The 21053-nt window shown below is 52.8% G+C and overlaps 2 protein-coding genes across 2 annotated transcripts; both read left to right on the top strand.

Annotated features, from left to right (window-relative positions):
- Positions 1-1329: 1329 nt before the first annotated feature.
- On the top strand, positions 1330-5116 carry NEIL2 (nei like DNA glycosylase 2). The gene is made up of 4 exons (XM_049819241.1): positions 1330-1467; positions 2540-2871; positions 4133-4329; positions 4800-5116. The coding sequence occupies exons 1-4, from the start codon at positions 1330-1332 to the stop codon at positions 5114-5116; spliced, it is 984 nt and encodes a 327-aa protein (XP_049675198.1).
- A 2099-nt stretch (positions 5117-7215) lies between these two features.
- FDFT1 (farnesyl-diphosphate farnesyltransferase 1) lies at positions 7216-21011 on the top strand. Its single transcript, XM_049819229.1, has 8 exons — positions 7216-7363; positions 8092-8189; positions 13568-13751; positions 15684-15812; positions 16295-16486; positions 17508-17684; positions 17954-18106; positions 19372-21011. The coding sequence occupies exons 1-8, from the start codon at positions 7247-7249 to the stop codon at positions 19591-19593; spliced, it is 1272 nt and encodes a 423-aa protein (XP_049675186.1). The 5' UTR covers positions 7216-7246; the 3' UTR covers positions 19594-21011.
- The last annotated feature ends 42 nt before the right edge of the window (positions 21012-21053 follow it).

The raw sequence follows: 21053 nt of genomic DNA, 5'->3' as shown, positions 1-21053 counted from the left end.
AGCTCTTCCAGAAGAGCTTTGGTTTGTACTGCAGGATGTGAAGGCTTTTACAGCCATGCTGCCTTGCCTGCTCCTGTTGAGGGTATGTCCACACCTCGCTGCTGTTCACAGCCCTGTGGAGGTGGCTGCTGGCTTAAAAGCCTCTTCTAGGCTAAAAGTTTCGGTGGACAAGGATGTCCCCTTGCTGTGGTAGGAGCATGTGGTACCAAAAGCTTTGGTTTCACAGTTGCTCTGAGCTGATGCGAGTGTGGGCTGCTGTATCTGAGCTAGTCCTGGCAGAGCAGAGAAGCTGAGATGCTAGAGAGAAGTGGGAATGCCTCTTCTGGTGGGGGACCATGCACAACATTGTTGTTGATTTTTTTACGTCAAGCGTTCTCAGAGCTGTGCCAGGTAGCTCAGAGCCTTGTACTGAGTGCTGTGGAGTTTGAAGCTGAGCCTCTGGGATTAGTCTGCAGGGAGAATTGGCACTGTGGGATGAAAGCCAAACTGTGCTTTCCTTGTCCTGGAGTCTGCTTGCTTGTACACCCAGTCCTGGCAGAAGTCCTCAGAAGAACTGCGAGTGACATGTGTCACATTATGTTGCTGGGATTTCATGCCAGAAATAACTTCTTATGTACTGGTGTGACTTCCTGGAGGGAGCTACCAGATGCTGTAGCATCATGCTGCTCCATCTCCCCCTTATCTGGAGTATTCTGATCCCCAATGCTGCTAGTACAGTGTATGAATGCTCCCTAACTGGCCTCATGCCATTGCAGTCAGTGGGGCAAGCAGCTGGTGAAGCAAGGGGAGGGGATGAGGTAACTCCAGGGCTGATCAGGGAGCAGTGTTTGCCTCGGTGGCTGTATCAGGAAAAGGATGGCTCACTGGCCTGCCTTGGTTCTCGTTCATTAATATGTATGCAAGATTGCGTTCCTCCTTTGTATTGGGACATCAAGGCTGTAACTGAGGGAATGGCTGGAGTTAGGTGAGCTCTTGTTCCTGGTGAGGAGAGAGATGCTATAATTTAAGGTCCTCTATGACTCCTGGAGAACCTGCGGTAGGAAAGGACTTCTGGAGATCCCCAAGCCAAATTCCTGCTTGTGGGGTGAAAACTATCATTAGAGCTAGGGACTTATTTGATTGAATTATTAATATCTCCAAGGACAGAAATTCCCCCACCTCCCTGGGCCTGAAAGGAACCTGTTTCTCTCCATGGGCTTTGCCGCAGGGATGGGGTGAGGAGATTGTGGCGAGCTCAGCCTCTGACTGGTTTTATGTATTTCTGAGTTGCAACTTTCCTTCAAGTCTAGGGGACCAAGGGACCTGCTATTCCCTCAACAGCTGCTGGAGATGCCAGAGGGCCCATCGGTAAGAAAGTTCCAGCTGCTGACCTCCCCTTTTGTAGGACAAGTGGTGGTCAAGGTGGGGGGAAGCAGCCGGAAGATCAATGTAAATGACCTGAATGCCCTGAAGCTCCAGGACTCACAGGTGAGCTGTACTAAAAATGAACTTAATGGTCCGTGACAAGTGCAAGCCAAACCACTGTTGTCCTGCATCTGTGTCACGGAAGGTGCATAACCTCAGAATGACACCAAGCTTGTGTTTGAGATTGACCATTGGCTTTGTTTATAGCCACAAAATAGGTGCATGTGGCTAAAGAGTTGTGAATGCACATTTTGGAGTACTTCTCTGTGTTGCAAAGTTTGGGATCAAGGTTACTGTGAGGAAAGGCTGTTGTAGTGATATGGCTAGACGTGGAGATGCCCAGAATTATTTGCAGTTTTGAGTCAGTCATGCTAATGCACTGGTTCTGTGCCTCTCAAGGGCTAAGGAGTAGGTGTTGGTGAGGGCTGTTTGTAGAAGATGAGAGTTGATTTCTTCATGTGGATGTCAGAAGCAGCAGCCTTGTTTCCTTCATCTGTGAACTTGCACAGTTGCTTCCCTTGTACCAGAGGGCAGTTTCACCTGGCTAGGTTGAAATGTCTATGCTATGGGCACTTGTGAGATACTCATGCTGGGTCAGTCCTGCTGGGGGCTTCACTTGCCTGACTTCCCTCAGATGATGATTTGGACTTGACTGACCAAATGCTAGTGCAGCCTCACCTCTGATTACATGATAGTCTCAGCCAGGGGCATAGATGTGAGCTGTTCAACAGTGATTTGTGGCTAGCCTGTGGCTTCAGAGCTACCCTTGAGTTAGGTCATCCGAGCCTGAGACACTTAAGGCCACCACAAAGTGGGGAGACAAATGAGAAGCAGTGATGACAGACTTCAAAACCCTGAGTGTCCGTCCTGGTGTGTCTCTTTGGCCTGACAGGAGCCTCTGGGAGGGGCTCACACTGGAGTGGCATCCAAACACCTTGTGCTTCATGTAGACAAAGAAGGGATGCTGAGAGGATGACTGCAGCTCTGATGGGAATGGCTCAGATGCTAATGACCCGTGTTCAGGGTGGGGTGATGTGCCTTGTACCTGAAAGAGGTTGTAGAAAATAATCACTTCTATGGAAACACCCAGAGGTTACATAGATCCTCAGTACATCCTGCCTTTTTTTTTTCTCAGGTTCATGGGAAGAAATTGTACCTGGCATTTGTGGCAGCTGAAGGTCCCTTAGGACCAACTGCAGAAGAGACAGTGCTGCAAACAGAGGCGGCTAGTGGGGCAAGTTCTCCTGCCCAGGGAGGGCAAGAACAAGTTTGTGCTCCACAGATACATCCCCAGGATAAGGACCTGCAGGAACTCCAGCACTCAAGATCTGCAGTCCCAGATACAGCAGAGGGTCCAGGCAATTGGCTGCGCTTCCACTTTGGCTTGTTTGGCAGCGTTCGGGCAAATGAGTTCTCAAGAGCAAACAAAGCCAATAAGAGGGGGGACTGGAAGGACCCTATACCCAGGTATTTAGTGGAGTCCTCACAAACTCTGCTTTCTCCCTGCCTCGCATCCTGGCGAGGCACTCTTCTGTCTCAAACTAAATTTGTGTGGGGATGCTCTTAGCCCTGTCTTTTCTCTGATGATTCTTAAGATAAGGAAGCATGAGAGTTGGCACGAGTGGGTGTGGGGTGTGTTCAACCAGGGAACCCACAGAGTGCTTGTGGGATGCATGTTGCCTGCCAGCCTAAGGATGATAGTGCTAGTTCAGTTAAGATTTTTATTCCAAGAGAGAACTTTTAGGATGCCAGAGTGAATCATGCCCTGAAAATGCCAGTTTCTCCCAATTGCATGTTTAAAAAAAAGGCTTGGATAAATAGCATACATCTAGGCAGCTGGAAGCATAGGCTGAAGTGATGCTGTTAAAGGCAGCAGTGCGTTGAAAACACGGGCTACAGACTGTGTCCTGAGTCCCACTGGAAGTGTACTGAACAAGGAAGGGGTGAATACTGGAAGATAGTGTGGATTCTGCTCTTGTGAAATGTTTAACACCAGTGGTTAATAATGTCCAAGGTGGGTGCCTGCCTGGCCCCTGTGTATGCGGCATACTTGGTAGGGACACACTTGTTGCTTCCCCATCCTGCAGTCTTTTGAAGGATCGCTTTATTTCTATGCAAATAGATTCAGATGTATTCAGTTCTGTGTGCTACTCTGAGCATCAGTTTCCCTGACTGTGGACCCTACTGCTGGAGCCCTTGGTCATCTGGCTTGCCTGCTGGGGAGAGCTAAGATACTGATGCATCTCCCTGCCTGCTGCTGTCTCTCAGCTAGGAACCATGGGGCAGCAGAAGGAACAATTGTCCACAGGTTGTGTAGGTTCACAACCAAGTTTCTTGGCTGAAATCATTAAAGAGGCTGCCTTGCATTAAGATGGTGGCCTGGTGTTTTGGAGTGCCTGCTGTGACCCTGTGCACACAAGCATGTGCAGTGATAAACTGCGGGGAAGGAATAGCTGGACTAGGGTATAGGCATGGGGGGACTGGTACTTCAAGACATCTCCCTGGCTCTCATGAGAATAGGTAGGCATGTGTGAGGACTGATGCCTCGCTGTGTGTTCCTCCCTAAGCTTACGTCATGTACAGGCTCTTTTCTCACCTTCTGGTAGCTTTTCACTCCATTGCTATGCTGCTGTCTCTTTCTGCTCTTCCTGTGCAAGTTGCGTCAGCCAGAGCAGAATATAACAGGGATGTTTCTGATGAGAGACTTCAGCTTCTCTGCTTCTCCCAGGCTGGTTCTGCACTTTGAGAGTGGAGGCTTCCTTGTTTTCTACAACTGCCGAATGTACTGGTGCTCTTCTCCAAGGACTGATCCTGCTTCTGACATCCTGTCTGTGGAGTTCCACCGTGGCCGGGCGCTGGATGCCCTCCGTGCACCTGATCCCATCTGCTACACCCTCTTAGACCAAAGATATTTTTCAGGGCTGGGTGAGTTCCAGGGCATAGTGGTAGAGCAAGAAATGGAGGAAGGTGGGTGGGTAGGATGTCTACAGATCCAGAGCTGCATGTCTGAGCCTTTTACTCCTTAGCCTTATGGCTTCTGGTTGGTCCAGCTGAGGGTATGTGGTCATCTTGCTGAGGACAAGGCTTGCAGTCTGTAGCCACAGGGTTCAGATTCTTGAGTGCACTGCGTGAGCGCAGCAAACCGTCTTTGTGTATGTGACTATGCATTGGTTTGTACTGTGGAAGAAAGGAAGGTCTGCTTCAAGGGTAGTGGGAAGAGAACATCTTCCAGTCCGATCTCAGATGCAAGTCTATTCTTTGTGTGCCACCTCTGATATGGGGAATGGCGTTGCTAGGTCTGATCCCTGAGGCAGAAGTTGCAGATTGGAGCCATTGGTCTGCATTATCTTGATAAGAAATATCCTTATTGTCTCCTTATTTCTGACCCTTTCCAGGGAACATCATTAAGAATGAGATCTTGTACCTGGCCAAGATCAATCCGTTAACACAAGGCTCTCTCTTGGCTCTCTCGGATCTGGAGCATCTGCTTGACTGTGCCATTCAGTTCAGCTCTGACTGGCTGCACAGCAAGCTGCGTGGCAAAAGGCTGCACCCTCAGATCTACCAGAAGGAGCAGTGTCCCCTCGGGCATGCAGTGATGAAGGGAACTCTTGGACCCTCGGGTGGCTTTAAGAGACTTACATGGTGGTGTCCTCAGTGCCAGCCTGCAGTGCTGTCAGGGGATGGAGATCCTTCCCCAGTCACCGAGTGACCTGGCTTTCTGTGTTCCTCCTTTCCTGGAAAGTGTCTAGGTGGTCTCTGAACCATGCTCTTAGTTATCCTGAGAAGGTCTTGGTGTTTTTTTTGAGGCTGTTGAACTTGCCCCTTAGGGCCAGTGGGTTGGTGGAGTTAAGTGCTCAGTGGAGACTACAGGAATCACTGCTGTGTGTTACAGGAATACTGCATGCCTCAATGCAAAACCGAAAGTGGTTGTACATGTCTATCTTTTTTTTGTCACAGAGACACAACAGTGTAAATTGTTTGACTGATTCTGAGGTGTCTTGGTCCCCCTGTTCAGACTACAGTGAATGGAAAGCGCAGGGTGTTGAGTGGGTGGTTACTGTGGTCTGAAGTGACCCTGTCCCTTAACTCTGGTACAGGTGCAATGGCTTATGGTGGAGTTAGCAGAAAGGAGTGTATCCCTCTGCCTAAAGAGCTTGACTAATTCAGTATGAGATAATCCTGCCTCTGTAGCTGAATACCTGTGTGCTGGGCTGTGACTAGGTGTGGTTAAAAGTGAGTGGCTGTTCCCTCTGTCAGCTCTTACAGGAACAGTTGCCTCTTTCTGAGGGGTGAAAATAAACCTCAGCTGTGCTTGGAGCTCATCTCTGCCTGCCTGGTGTGGTGTCTGCCCCCACAGGTTTCAGTTTTGTGGCAAACTGCCCATTCCAGATCTTGCTGTAAAGATGATAAAAAATTTTTAAAATACTATTTTTGTGACAGCATTTGCATAAAACTCATGATCTCCAAGGTAACTTGAAAGCAGAAAGGTTTGGAAATACAGATGATGTGGTCCCTCCTTCGTTGAGCTGTGTGCCTCTATGTGGTTGGCAGAAGCTGTTGCTCTCCTCTCTCCCTGGATCTGGGTTTACTTTAACAATAGATTGTCGACTTAAGTGAAAAATAAAAGCTGAAGTTAGAACTGGTGATGTTCAGGTTAAGTCTACTGTGTCTTTTCTGGTGGTTTCTTGGTTAAAAACTGGGGCGTACAGGCAAACTCCAGTCTTTGGTGCTGCCCTTTAGAGGATGGTACCAGCAGCTTTTCTCAGCTAAGAGTGGCTCAGCAGCAAAACTCTCTTTCATGGGAACCAGATATGAAGGTGGATTGCAAATCAAGAGGGAACGCTGCAGTTATAAACACCTCAGTGGTAGGCTGCTTCCTGTACAAGAATTGCACAGCCTCTTCCCCGTGAGCTGCAACGCCCTTGAGTGGTTGCAGGTTATGGGATTGCTGAATAATCCTTATTAATGGGGGTATGGTGCTGGGGAAGATGGTTAATGTCAACTCCTGAGCACATCCTGCAGGGTTGTTAGCAAAGGCCTGGAAATGAGGCATGGCATTTCCAGTGGCCTTCATGAAACAAAACAACCCACGCAAAAAGAGCCCCAAAAGCTGAACCTCGCACCTTGGAGGACGGTGTAGCAGCTTGGATGGTGTAGGGGAGAGACGGCTGAGCCAAATGCGGAGAGCGAGCAGAGGTCGTGGGGGGAAGCCTCGCCTCCTGGCTCCCAGCAGGTGAGGAGAAGTGCCACTAGGGGAGAAAAAAGAAAAAAAGAAAAGACAGAAGGTGACTTAAAAATAAAATCCTGCCTCACGGCCTGAAGCGGGGAGGGCCCGGGGGCTGCCTGAGGAAAGCAGGGCGGGAAAGAAGAGGGGCTGTGGGGCGGGAAGAAGGGGGCTGTGGGGTGGGGGGGGGAAAAAGGGGCTGTGGGGCGGGAAGAGGGGCTGTGGGGCTCGGGAGGGAGGGTGCTGTGCCCTCCCCAGGGCTCCGAGCGGGGGTACGGCCGGGAAGCGGCGGGGCCGGGCTGCGTGGGCCGGCGGCCGCCTTCCCGCTCCCCGCCTGTGGCGAGGGGCGCCGCCCACCCCCTCAGAGGAACGGCCGGCCGCCCGTCACACCAGCCCCCCGCCGCTTTCCTATTGGCTGGCTCTCCCCTGGTGCGAGCGCGCCTTCACCAATAAGCGCCCCGCCGGCCCACCGAGCCATGGGAAGGAGCGGGTTGATTGGCGGAGGGGGGCGGGGCAAAGCCGGCCCCGCCCGCCTCCGGTTAAGCACCGGGTGGCGGGGAAGGGGGGGGGGGGTGGGCTGCGGCGGGAGCGAGCGGCGGCGGCGGCGGCGGGGGGATGAGCGCGTCCCCCATGGAGCTGCTGAAGAAATGGCTGGGCCACCCCGAGGACATCTACAACCTGCTACGGTTCAAGATGGGCGGCTACCGGGCCGTCATGCCGCGGATCGACCCGGTGAGCGGGACGGGATGCGCTTCGGTTCTATCCTTCGGTGCACCGGCGGGGGATGCGGTGGAGTGGGGACCGGGAGGAGGAGGAAGGGGGGGGGGGGGGCTGTCATCTCCCTGCGGCGTTGCCATGGGCTGAGCGTTGCACGGCCGGCGTCCGCAGCGCCGGCTGGGCTTTGCCGGTTTCGGTGCTTCGTTACACCGGTTTCTGACTTTCCGTGCCTTGGCCCGGGCGGGGGGTGGGGGAGGCCGCATTGCACCAGGCCCCGAGAAGATGCACGGCCCCTCTGCTTTGTACCAGCTCCGTTAACCCCAGCTCCGGTTTATCTCCCCGTCTCCGGTTTATCGCCCCGGTTTCAGGCTTTTCCGTGCCTTGCTCCGGTTCCCGGTGCTCTCCGTGCAAGGGCCACCGGTTGCGGGTAACGCCGGGCACCGAGCGGGTTAAGGGGGCGGACCGGGGAAGGCTTTGGGGCGGGGGGGGGGAAGGCGGAGCGGACCGCAGCCCCCCCCCCCCCGCCGTTCCGCCGCCGCCCCGTCCCCATGGCGGCCAGCACTAAAGCCGTGTCCCTCTTCAAGCGGACTCTGGCTCTGTCCCCCCCGCGGGGTCCCCCCCGGGCTCTGGGGAGGTTACGGGGGAGGGTACAGCAGAGGGGTACCCCGGCTGTGTCGGTGCCGGTAGCGGTGGTGCCCCCCCGCCTTCAGCCGCCCCCCCGGTGTGCCCCGTTCTGTCCGCAGGACTCGCTGGGTCGGGGTCTCCGTATCTGCTACCGGTACCTCAACCAGACCAGCCGCAGCTTCGCCGCCGTTATCCAGGCCCTGGACGGAGAGCTGCGGTGAGCCCGGAGCTGGGGGACACGGGGGGGACACACACATACCGGGGGGGGGTGTGTGCAGTGGGACCCCCGAGGCTGGGGTTCCCTGGGACACGGTGGGTGCAATGGGCCCCCCCGAGACCAGGGGTCCCCAGGAGGTGGTGGGTGCAATGGGGCCCCTGAGGCTGGGGTTCCCTGGGACACAGTGGGTACAGTGGGTCCCCCCGAGACCGGGGCTCCCCGGGACACGGTGGGTGCAGTGGGCCCCCCCGAGACCGGGGCTCCCCGGGACACGGTGGGTGCAGTGGGCCCCCCCGAGACCGGGGCTCCCCGGGACACGGTGGGTGCAGTGGGCCCCCCCGAGACCGGGGCTCCCCGGGACACGGTGGGTGCAATGGGCCCCCCCGAGACCGGGGCTCCCCGGGACACGGTGGGTGCAGTGGGCCCCCCCGAGACCGGGGCTCCCCGGGACACGGTGGGTGCAATGGGCCCCCCCGAGACCGGGGCTCCCCGGGACACGGTGGGTGCAATGGGCCCCCCCAAGACCAGGGCTCCCTAGGACTTGGTAGGTGCAATGGGACCCCTGAGGCCGGGGTTCCCCAGGACACGGTGGGTGCAATGGGCCCCCCCGAGACCAGGGCTCCCTAGGACTTGGTGGGTGCAATGGGACCCCCCGAGACTGGCACTCCCTGGGACACAGTGGGTGCAGTGGGCCCCCCAAGACCAGGGCTCCCTGGGACACAGTGGGTGCAATTGTGTGTCCCCCCCCGATGCCGGGGCTCGCTGGCAGAACTGGCCAGGAGGTGGTCCCTACAATGCCCCCATACGCCATAGCTGCTGGGATGTGCTCCCTCTTCCACTCCCCCCGTGCAGCAGATCACCAGGATACTGGGCTGAGCTGGCAGGGAGATGCTCCGTGCAGCCCCACCTCCTGCAGCTGGACGTGGGATTTTTCACATCCGAGATGGCTGGCCGTAACACACGTGTCCCCCCCCACCCCGGAGCTGGGTTGCTGGGACAAACGCTCCAGCTTCTCGGCCAGCAGACAGTTAAACGCGACGCCTGGCCGTGTGCTGTTTGTGACACCCTGGGAATGTGTCCTGGCGGTGCCAAGGCTGGCGCTGGCCTTTGGGCTGGCTTGGAAAGACGTGGCCCCACCGGTGGGAGGAGGTGAGCAAAAAACCGGGGGCTGACCGAGGGTCTGGACGCTGCCTGGAAGGTGCTTTTGGAAGCAGCTGCCTCAAAACCTACGCCATCGTCAGAAGGGGCTCGCTGCGCGCTCGTTTTTTGCTGTGCGAATGTTGCCGACCCGTGCAGGAAAGCTTCGGATGGTAATAGTAACAGAGGATGCAAAGCTCTGCTGGTCTGGGGCCTTGTGCGTATATATATAATCTATGTAATTCCTTATATTCATACAGTAATTACTGATTCCAGCATGTAGATCTCTCACCAGTTAATCCCAAGCTGGGTTAATTATCAAAATTAGAGGTTTCCATAAGTTGCACCAGACGTGTCTAATGCTGCGGTTGCGACTCCGCCAAGCAGTTGCAGGCGGCAGCCTGAACACTGGGTTATCTGTTGGGTTTCTGAGCCCTGGTTTGGCATTTTGGACGGTGCCCCATAGCTGTCACCCAGCATTATGAAATTATGAAATGGTCGTCTGCAGCCTGTTTCACAGGAAAGGCAAAGAAATTCAGCGGTTTGGCCGGGGTTGCATGGAAAGGTACGAGTGGGGCCAAGAATTAGAATTTTTTTTTCCATGCTTAGTATAGTATATTAGCTATTGTAGAAATTAAGAAAAAAAAAAAAAAGCCAATCAATAAAGCACCTTGAAACTTGTTAGCAGTTGTCAGTACGCAGTGTGCTTGCCTTGATCTTCCTGCAGTTACCTCTTGTCTGTCTTTTCTGTTCTTTAATCCTTACATTGCAGCTTGCCCGGATCAGGAAGGCTCCCTACCCTCAGGGCATAGAAACTTCTGCCTGGCATCCTAAAAATGCTATTGCTGGATCTTTGCAACCTACAGCTGTGCAGGGATTGCTGCTGAACTACAGCTGGCTCTGTAGTGGATTAGAAGAAATTAATTTTCAAAGCACAGTAGCTCCACTGAAGAGTTTAGGGACAAAAGAGGGAAATGCAAAACAGGCAGAATATAGAAATGGGCAGACCAGCAAGCTTACCAAAGGAATTAATTTTGCTGGATCGCGTCAAAGAAGTGTTTTCTTTGATGTTAACCCCATTAGGGGGTTAAACTGAACCCCTGTGGTTACAGGCTGCTTAATATTTGCCTCTGTGCTTGCTGGTTGAAGGAGCTGGTGGTGTAGGATTCAAACATTGGAACAATCACGTCTTGCTGAGAAGCGCAGCACTGCCTGGGGTCCGCTCCCGAGTGCGTGTCCTACACCCCAGCCCACTCCCCACCCCTGCCACAATTTTGTTTGCAGCTTCTTTGGAGTGAAATCTCCTTGTTTGAAGGCTGGGGAAGCATGAAGCTCTTGCTCCCTGGTTCGCATCCCTGCTCCCAGGAGAGTTTCCATGCGTCCCCCAAGGAGTGCTGGAAAATGGAGAGTTTCTAGATGATTGCTTGGAGCGATGCTCCCCAGGCTAGTGCACACGGCGTTGAGCTAAAATGTTTGCTTTCTTCTTGCTTATTTTTTTTGGCCCCTAAACCGTGTGTTTTGCTGGCCAGGGCCCTGTCCAGCCTGTTGCTCCACGGTTAGGGAGGCGTTTTCTCGGAAGGTGGGAAGCTCAAAACTGCAGCTTCATTGGCAGCTGAACCAACATCGTAACTCGTGGTGGTGGCGGCGAGGAGTTACAAGCCAACGTCACAGCTCTTCTCCTGTGGTGGAGAGGAGGAGAAGGATGCTCCTGCCTTCCCCTGCTGCCGGCCCCGTGGTCCTGCCTGTCCCTGGGACCCTTCAGGATCAATTCCTGCAGGTTTAGCTGCTTTCTGGAGAGGACCAGCCTTGTGCTGGCAGAGGGTGAACGTGATGGCGAGGAGAAAGGAGAAAAAGAGACCTCCTCGTCTGGGAAAGGGGGGAGCTGCGCCTAGGACAGAGCTGGAGCTTGAGTCCAGAGATGAACCCGGGTTTGCTCTTTGGAAGCAGGCGCTTCCAGTTGTGTGAAGGGGAGGTAATGCCGGAGCGTCCTCTTCGCAGCGCTGTCACACACGTTTTCTGGTGAAGACTCTGCAGGCTTTGGTTGGCTCCTGTCATCCCTGTGGATCTCAGGTTGGAGCCCAGCTGGGACCATGGTGCCTGGGAACCCTGCAGAGAAATGGGGAGCTGCGGGCAGACCACGCTCACTGTGCAGTTGTTTTTATGGTCTTCTATTTCATAGAATAGTTTGGGTTGGGAGGTACCTTTAAAGTTCATCTAGTCCAACCCCACTGCGATGAGCAGGGACATTTCAACTAGATCAGGTTGCTCAGAGCCCCGTCCAACCTGAGCTTGGATGTTTCCAGGGATGGGCAGCTTCCACCTCTCTGGGCAACCCATTCCAGTGTTTCACCATCCTCATCGTAAAAAATTTCTCCCTTTGATTTGCCCAAATTGCCACGGCGCTAAAATCAGTATACAGTGGAAGCTAGGGGTGCAGTTAAGGTTTGGATGCAGAAGTGGGGTTAAATAACTATTTGAACTATGCTGGGCTCTGGAGTTATTACTAGTTCTTTCCTTGGCACGGTGTCAGTGTGATAGGTGCTTCTGGGATGGCATTTCAGGGTCTGCTCTGCCTTTCTTGGTTGCTGCCAGTGGAAGTCGCTGCTGAAGCGGGGTAGGAGTCCTGGGCACTTGCATCGTGTTGGATGAACGTTTGCACCCTGGTTGAAATGGAATAACTCGGTCATGCAAAGGAACGGGAGGGCACTGGAGAGCTGCTCTGAGCCCTCAGATGTGTGGTGTGACAGAGGTATTAAATACCCTTTGATTAAGGAAAAAATGCCAAATTTAACAGTTTTGGCTTTAGAAGCCCGTCAGTTTTCCCTGACTGCTTAACCACTGCTTGCATGTTGTCATCCCAGGAGAGCAATGCTTTTGTCTAGTAATTAGTGCTTAAGCAGTCCAAGCTAGTTTCCATTTGTCAAACAATTAATAAACACATCATCTCCTTGACGTATCACTCTGCTCATTTAGTGCTAGGGGATTTTATGTAAATCCTGGATTTGGAGCTGGTATTTCTTGCCATCAGGACTTTGTGTTTTGGGTTTTTTTTTGCTTCAGCTGCAGAAATGGGGAGCTTGCATGTGGAAGGCAGGGGCAATGGGGACCAAGAGGGGAAGCAGCTCTCCAGCAGCTTTCTGCTGGGGTGCTTGGACATGTGGGCTGGCTCCAGCATCTTGTGCATGGAGATTTAAAAATACAGGGTGTTTTGGCTCTATCTGCCAGTCCTGACATTCCTGTTGTACAGTAAGGGATCCCCTTGTTCCCCCCCAAACAGGATAAAAGCGTGCTGGGTGCAGAGAAGGGGAAGTGTTAGGAAAAGTACACCCGCTTTTTTTCCCCTTCCTTATTTTGCATTTGCTTTTTCCAATAAGCTGACCTCAGGCTCTGTCCTCTGGGTCCTAGCGAGTGCTGGCCTTGCTTGCAGGGTTGGATCTTGCTTGCAGGGTTGGATCTGGCAGTGCCCTACCCTGCCCAGGGAGACCTTCCAGACCCGTCCCTTCCCCGATACGTATCTTAGAAAGCCAAAAGCTGTGCTGTAGTTCTCTGCATGAAGGGAGAAACCTGGTTTTCCTAACCCAGCTCAGGCAGGCTGCAGCTTTGGCAGCGGTCAGCCCGTGGGGAGGATGTGCGGAGGCACGTCTGTTGCTCAGAGTGGAGATTCAAGGAGATGAAGAGCGAGGAGGGTGGGAAGCGCTGCTGTTGGTGCTTTCCATCCCTAACCTGCTCCCGCGACCCCGGGGTTTAAGCAGCACGTTTCCAATGCGTGCATTTTACGTTCCTGCACTGCAAGGGACAGCCGCTGTCCCTAGATGAGGGCTGAGCAACCTGATCTGGTTGAAGATGTCCCTGCTCATGGCAGGGGGTTGGACTAGATGACCTTGACAGGTCCCTTCCAACCCAAACCGTTCTAGGATTTGACGGAAGAGGGATTGGACGCGCGGGCATCCTTTGACCAAAGCCAGTTTCCAAGCTGTAGGAGACACTGGGATACAATTGTGGGGGCTGGGAAGTTTTTCACATCGCGGCTTTCCTCTCTACTCGGTGGCTGAAGTACTGTATTGCTTGAAACATGGAAGCATGCTTGTGTCACCCAAGGCATCGACGACCTGGTGGTGCCGGTGCGTGTCGTGTTGAGTTGGAAGCACCTCTGCCAAAGGCTTTGTGGTTAATCTAAGCTGTTTGTCCTGCCTAATAGGCAATCCCAAGTAAGGGATGATTGTTTTTTCTCCCCCTCCCAGACATGCCGTCTGTATATTCTACCTAGTTCTTCGTGCCCTGGACACTATAGAGGATGACATGACCATCAGCTTAGATGTAAAGGTTCCAATGCTGCACGAATTTCACTCTTATCTCTATCAACCAGAGTGGAAATACATGGAGAGCAAGGAGAAGGACCGGCAGGTGCTCGAGGACTTCCCAACGGTAAGACGTCCACCTCCTTGCTTCAGCTGCCTCGTGTCACCTTTGCGTGCGCGGTTGTCTCTCCATGTTACGCCTTAGCTCGTTCAGTCCCTGGTGAGCCTGTAGCTCTTCCAAAGAGCTACATACCTGCACGTGGAGCTGGAGTGAGAAACCCAAACATTGCGCAACTCTCTACACGAGCCAGAGGTAATCTGGCTGTGGAAAAGTGCCAGCTCTAAAAAGCAGCTTTTTGCCTCCCCTCTTGGAAGAGTAAACGACCGTCGCCTCGTGGAGAGTGGTTCGCGTTTGTTGCCCAACGCTGTGCGTTGCCTGGGTTGGGTGTCCTGTGACCCCTAACAGATAGGGAGAGGAGGAGAGCTTGTCTGGCATTCGGCTTATGGATGGACCAGCGTTTGTAGCGGTCCTGCAGGAGCCACTCTAGACTTACAGGAGTCTGTCTGCAAATCTTTGACATGCCTATAAGATAAAAAGCACCTTCACTGTTAATAGCAATAATTCCCAAGCGCTGCCTGGGGATTGCTTGGGGTCAGAAGCTCCTCAGGGGCCAGGCTGGGCTCTGCTGAGTAGGGATGGAGACATCTGGTTTCAGTGAGGGCTCAAGGACCGGCCCTTGGTGGATGCTGCAGGTCTGCCCTTGCTCACGTTGATCAAGAACAGCTGGGTTTATTTTTTAGGGTTTTTTTTAGGCTCTGTTTGAGAAAAACATATAATGGTTATGGTAAGGAGTGTTTCATTTCCAGAGGAAGTTCTGTTTTATTCAGCTTTTTACCATTTTAAATTTATTCTACCCTTACCGGGCTTTTCCTGACAGAGGGAATGAGACAATTGTTAGGGAAACTGAGGTGTGTTGTAACTTTTGATGCTCAGCCTTGCAATAGCAGGGGTGTGTGCTATAGGAGATCGCTGTGTCAGGGGATTCTTGATGTATATAGTGATAGAGATATGGTAGGTATGCCAATGGCTTGGTACTTTAGAAGAGCTTTTGAGAAGGTATTTATGGCACTTCGTTGTTCTCTCTTGGTACGTATGTGTTATTCACTTGGGCAGTCTGAGTTCATGTGCAGGTATGATTTTAATAATACTTGGTAGAGGTGTGCTTGCAGGTCACGCTTCTCTGTGTAATGGATCGAAGCCATTGAGACAGAAGCAGAGTCGATACGCTTATTTTACAGACAGACAGACACAGGGCAAGGACATTCCAGCAGCCGTGGATAGAGTCAGGAGGAGAGCCTGGATCTGCAGTGGTGTCTGAGCTGTAATCATTTAGACCGCTGCCCTTATCAGAAACACACCCTGGGCTGGCTGTAGTTACCCACTGATGGACAGTAAAGCTCAGCACAATAAAACGTGATGCTCCACAGGTTTGGGAAGGGGAGGATGAACTTTTAAATTTTTTTCAGTGTGAGAACGATTGAGTCACTGAATCATGTTGTTGGACATGCAGAAGGGTTTCACACTTTCTGTGTTGCTTGATGCCTTTCCAGTTGTGCAAAACATGCCCTGCGGAGCCAGAACTGGAGAGGGCTCAAGGGAACAGAGGACCAGAAACCTCCCCGTCTCTTCCTGTGGTTGGCATGATGGAGTGCTCTCACAAATTAAAAAAAACAAAACAACTCTGTGCACCAAGCGTAGCTAGTTTTGTCCTGCAGCTCCCAGATGATACCAGTCCAAGGCTATGGAGCCTTCCCCAAAATATTGCTGTGTCTGATCTACCGCCAGAGACCATACCGTTTAGACTGAGAACAGGCTGAGTCTGTGCTTTAAGGGCCTTGAAACAATTCTGGTTGTGGGAGTTGTCCTAGACCTCCAGCCAGGGTGGGATAAGAGCCTGGTAAACAGTCTTTTTCTGATTTCTTGATAAATGTTGAGCTTTGCTATTTTTTCCTAATGCTGTCTTTTTTTTTTTTTCCCTCATGGTGGTTTGTGCTGCAGATCTCCATGGAGTTCAGGAAGCTGTCAAAGGTCTACCAGGATGTGATTTCGGATATTTGCCACAAGATGGGTGTCGGGATGGCGGAGTTCTTGGAGAAGAAGGTGGACTCTCAGCACGAGTGGGATAAGGTAAATCAGCCCGGACAGACGAGCAGACTGAACGTGAGTAGGGTCCACCTTGTCTCTGTGGAAAGAAGAGACAGAGCATCCCTGAGGGCAGAGAGGGTTCAGCCAGTTGAGAGAGGCTGTGTGGGCTTGGGAAGGCTTTGAGAGACTGCTGGTCCTGTGGGTAACAAGAAGATGGTGTGGATTGTCGGTGTTGCCACCAGCGCGTGTTTTGGGTGAACCATCACGTGAGCTGTTCCCCTGTGGTCAGTTCATCAGCTGCTGGAAAGGCAGAGTGGCATCTTGGTGGGACATCCTTGGTGTTTGCTGGGCAAGGGAAAGCTGAGGCATCCCGGGGAGGGCCGTGAGGACCTGCAGAAAATGTACCATCAGTTATCTCTTGAGCATCACTTTTGTAAAACTCAATGTGGCAAATAGGCAGCTCTTTATAATTGCTCCTTTTATCTTGTTTCTTTCCTGCCCCTTCCCTTCTCGGTGCCTTGCAGTATTGTCACTACGTTGCTGGGCTGGTGGGGATAGGACTTTCCCGTCTCTTCTCTGCATCAGAGCTAGAAGACCCTATCGTCGGGCAGGACACAGAGCTGGCCAACTCCATGGGCCTCTTCCTGCAGAAAACAAACATCATCCGTGACTATCTGGAGGACCAGCTGGAGGGAAGGGAGTTCTGGCCCAGAGAGGTGAGGGGAAACACCGCTTTGGGGTGAGCGTTTCTGCTGTGCCTTTTGGGAAATGCACTAAGACTGAAGGTACTGTCGTTGCTGCTCTGATACAGTGAGTTGCATCCTCTCTTTGGGGGAGTTCCTGCTGGAATTTCCTTTGAAACACACAAAGCCAGGTTTTTTTTGCACTGTTTGTTGGTGTCCCTTGATAGTCTTTCATACTTCTGTCCAAGACCTGTGATGGATGGAGCCAACCATCCATGCTTGTCAGGACACCTGTCTCAGGAATGCATTACAGGATGCGTAGCAGAAGCTGCACAGCTAAAATGGTGTTGTCTCTCATGTCCCTTTAAATCAAAGTTAACAGGAGGGACTTGACGGTCTGCTTTGATTTTATTAAGACCCTACAGTAAAACTATGCTGCATAAGATTGCTACTGTTGGTTGTACATCTTCTTGATAATAACAGTTCTTCTAATGGCAGCTGGCTGAGAAGTTCCACATCTATCTACAGCTTTCTGGGTAGAGATGTAGGGATGAGGTGATGTCTCCCCACACTGCCGAGAACTTGTTGCGCAGCTTTTTTCCCCTCTCTGTTATGTTGGTTCTAGGAATGAGGGATGGTAAAACTGGGTGAGACCTCAAGAGGTTACCTAATCTGTCCCCAAAGGCAGGATCGGCTCTGCCTGTGCCTGACAGATGCTTGTCTGCTCTTTTTGAGGCCCTCCAAGAATTTTTCTCTCCCTTTGCCATGTGGCTTACCTGTCTTGTAGAGCATTTCTTGATCTTTTCCTCGCCCTGCCTAGAGAAGATGTGGATTTGAGTTGCATCCTCCTCCTTTGCAATCCCTTTGTATATGCAAAGGCCACTGTCATGTCCCACAGCTTGCCCACCCTTCTTTTTTTTTAGCCTAGTAAGCCCAAATCCTTCAAGGCTTTCATGGGTCTCTTGGCGCTCTCCCAGACCTCAGACTGTTATTGATGTCTCTCTTACGGCATAAATGTACCTTCCAACTTGTGAGTCCTTATCTTAATATTTAGGTTTGGAGCAGATACGCAAAGAAGCTGTCGGATCTTGCCAAACCAGAAAACATTGATATGGCTGTCCAGTGTCTGAATGAGCTCATCACCAACGCCCTCCACCATGTCCCTGATGTCCTCACATACTTATCCCGCCTGAAAAACCAAAGTGTCTTCAACTTCTGCGCTATCCCCCAGGTGAGTTAAGTTCTCGGGTGGTTCTTCATTGTCTGCAGCCCAGCTGATGAGAAGTTGGAGGTGAAGGAGGTTGTGTATCATGTCAGCATTAGCCTGTTTATTCTCCATCTCTTCTATCTCTTCCTTCTTTCCTGGTACCTACCGTTTCTGCTGGTGGTGAGATTGTGGCTCCACTCTGGAGTGTCTTGCCATCGATTTCACTAGGGCCAAGGTTACTGCCTTGGCAAGCTCCTCACAATGCGGTAAGGGCTCTTTGTGTTTCTCCTTAGGTGATGGCTATTGCCACGTTGGCTGCCTGCTATAACAACAAGCAGGTGTTCAGGGGCGTCGTGAAGATCCGGAAGGGACAAGCTGTCACTCTAATGATGGATGCCACAAACATACAAGCTGTCAAAGCCATCATGTACCAGTATGTGGAAGAGGTAAGTCGAGCAGTTTGCTTTGAGTCATTTCTGGCTGGTCCTGTCCTCATTCCTGGTGTGGAATTGGGAAGACACGTGAATCTGTTAATCCTTTTCTTACATCTCTAAGTCAGTTCAGTGGTGCCAGGACACAGTGACCCTGACGTGGTTTTGGCTTGGACCCAACTGGGTGCTTGGTGTGTTCCCTTGAACGTGCCCTTGGTCTGTGCCTGTGTTGAGAGGCAGAGATGGAGGTCCTGCCGTCCTTTTGGTGGAGACCCAGAGGAGTCAGCTGTCACAGCACGGGGCTTCCCTTGGGCTGAGCAGGCACAGAGGACCTTTCCCACAACATACGTCTTCTGAACCGGGTACCTCATCTCCCCATGGGCTGCTCCAGCGAGCGGCCTTCTTTTCTTGGTGTTTGTAGTTGCAGCTGGCAGCACAATGTGGTGGTTGTTTCCTTGTGCTCCGTGGCCAACAGTAAATGAGGGCAGCTCTTTGTTGTTAGAGCAGTGGGACCCCTGGCCTCAGGGTGGAGGCTAAAAGCACTGTGGAGGCTAAAAGTTCACCTGGAGGAACAACTGGTGGATGGATTCATGGGAAAAAAACCCAACCTCACCCAAGAAAACCAAAACCCAAATCCATCATGGGCTGTTCAGTAAAAAGATGTTGCTTCTGCATCAGGGACACCCCAAACCATGGGTTATTAGAGCTCCCTTTGCAGGCTGGCCAACCCCATGGCAGGGGACAGTGACACCTTAGCCCAGGGTCTCTGCCTGTGCATGTGTCCCTAAGACTCCCTCAGACAGGTATCTCAAAGACCATTGGGTTTGCAGACCGTGAAGAGAAAACCCCAAGGACCCTGGGGTTATCTAATGGAGGTGGCCATTGCCTGGCAGTCACACCGGCTGCTGGTCACACTGGGGTGTCCTCACTGGTTTGGGGTGGGCTGTAGCACATCAGCGGTGAGTGAGGATAGCTGGGCAAGAACTGCTGGCCCCAGCAACGCCACTGGTGGTTGAGGGATTGTGTCGGAGGCCGTGTGGTCCATCTCCCATCATGGGGTGCCCTCAAGAGGCTGCTTGGCTTAATGCACCTCTCGAGGGAAATGGACTGTGGCCCCATCCAGCCATCCCTTGCAGGTGGTCCTTGCTCCATGGCAGACCACCGCTGAGGTTGCTGTTGAGGACACAGTGGTCACTGAAGGCTTCCTCTTCCACCCGGTAGTCCCATTTGTCTCCTCAGCCTTGGGTGGGAACCGTAACTCCTCCTTCCTCCTTCCCCAGATCTACCAGAAGATCCCAAGCACGGACCCATCATCCAACAAGACGCAGCAGGTCATCGCCTCCATCCGCACCATGAGCTTGCCCGGCGGCCCCATGGTGTCACGCCACCACTATTCCCCCATCTACCTGTCGTGTGCCATGCTCCTGGCTGCCCTGAGCTGGCAGTACCTGAGCACCATCTCCAAGGCCACCGAGGAGTACGTCCAGGCGGGCGAGAACTGATGGGCAAGCGGGTGGCCGGGGGGGAAGAGATGGTCGGTGGATGGGCAGCGGAGGCAGGAGGCTCCTCGTTCCCTGCCGGTGGGGATGGCCAGGCACCAGGGTGCCACGGGGCCTGGGACGGTGACGAGGACGGGATGCCGGTGAGCTGCAGCCCCGGGGCGATGGTGCGGCATTGCCGGACTCCGCTCCTCACCTCCCTTGCTGTCTGCTTGGATGGTTACAACCACTAACCGGAGTCTTATTGTTTGGGGTTGAATTTTTTTTTTTTTTTCCCCCCCTTCTTTCCTGTTGGGACGGTTTACCTGATTTTTTTTTTTTTTTTTTTGGTTAGGATGGTTTTTAAATAGGAACTCCAGTTGCCTCTTTTCTTGCTTGAGATTTGAGACACCTTTCCAGCTCAGAGCTGAGCAACACCTGGGTTTTGCCTCCCTTTCCTAGGCAGCCTCTTCCCCATTGCCTCTAGTGCCTGCTCCGCACTGGAAGGACACTGCTTCAGCCGGGAGAGGAACGTGCTTCTTTATCCAGGGAAAAAGCTCGGGCCACCTTCTGGCCCTCAACCCAGGCTGTTTGACATCCCGCAGCCTGGAAACAGGGAGAGGCAATCTTCACATTTCTGGTATTGGGCTGAAGGAAGCTGCTAGGCTTGAAACGAGCCCTTTTAATGTTAAATAACAGAGGTGGGATGCTCTGTCCACTTTAATGCGCCCCTAGCTGAAAGCCATCTATTGCAGCTCCCTGCCCTCTGGCAGATGGCACCCTGCACTTGCAAAACTTTGTGTTTTAGCAGCTGTGGGGGTGGTTCAAAGGAGAAGGGAGCTGCTTGCATGGCCCTGAGCTGATAACCCCATGCCTGACTCCACTGCAGGGTTTAGGCTCTCCACTGCCCAAAGGCAGCGGCGATCCCTGCCATGGGCTGGGAAGGCTTGAGCCACCATGGAGATGGCCTGGATGGGTTTCCCCGGGTTTCTCCCCACTTGGCTCTAGCTCAGGAGGATGCTTTGGGTTAGACAGACATGTAACTGGAAGCGGCTGCCACTGCTGTTTTGAAACACATCAGCCTGGACTTACACGTGGGCTGTGTACCTCCTGGGAACAGCTTGGGTGAGAAGAAACGACGCTTTAAAGGCAAGTCCCATTTTCCTGGGGTGGAGTTTTGTTTTCTTGGTCCTTATCACCCCCAAATGCTGCTTTGCCTTTGTGAAGGAGAGGACAGCCTGTGTCCTGGTGCAGGACGGAGCCAAGTCTACCAGGTATGGTGTGGTGGCCTTTGCAAGGCCAAGCGGACATGGCCAGACTGTTACTCAGAGGGAGGACCCCTACTCCACAAGTACCAATGTAGATAGTTTTAAGCTGTTGTTCAAGATAACTTGCGGTAGCTCTCTTCGTGCAGCTTCCTGTCTTGTTGAAATTAAAGTTTTCTTTGGGAAAGAAAAAAGGTAATTTTTTCTAGCTGTCATTTC

The sequence above is a fragment of the Accipiter gentilis genome, chromosome 16 (assembly GCF_929443795.1).
Source record: "Accipiter gentilis chromosome 16, bAccGen1.1, whole genome shotgun sequence".
NCBI lineage: Eukaryota > Metazoa > Chordata > Aves > Accipitriformes > Accipitridae > Astur > Astur gentilis.
The sequence above is the reverse complement of the archived record's forward strand: the minus strand, read 5'-3'. Positions and strand labels throughout refer to the sequence as shown.

What these genes read in the sequence shown, in the direction of transcription:
- FDFT1 (XM_049819229.1), top strand. Translation starts at nt 7,247, where the DNA reads ATGAGCGCGTCCCCCATGGAGCTGCTGAAGAAATGGCTGGGCCACCCC. An exon ending in TCATGCCGCGGATCGACCCG is followed by an intron (nt 7,364 to 8,091) that starts GTGAGCGGGACG and finishes TTCTGTCCGCAG; the next exon opens with GACTCGCTGGGTCGGGGTCT. An exon ending in GCCCTGGACGGAGAGCTGCG is followed by an intron (nt 8,190 to 13,567) that starts GTGAGCCCGGAG and finishes TCCCCCTCCCAG; the next exon opens with ACATGCCGTCTGTATATTCT.
- NEIL2 (XM_049819241.1), top strand. Translation starts at nt 1,330, where the DNA reads ATGCCAGAGGGCCCATCGGTAAGAAAGTTCCAGCTGCTGACCTCCCCT. An exon ending in TGAAGCTCCAGGACTCACAG is followed by an intron (nt 1,468 to 2,539) that starts GTGAGCTGTACT and finishes TTTTTTTCTCAG; the next exon opens with GTTCATGGGAAGAAATTGTA. An exon ending in TGGAAGGACCCTATACCCAG is followed by an intron (nt 2,872 to 4,132) that starts GTATTTAGTGGA and finishes TGCTTCTCCCAG; the next exon opens with GCTGGTTCTGCACTTTGAGA.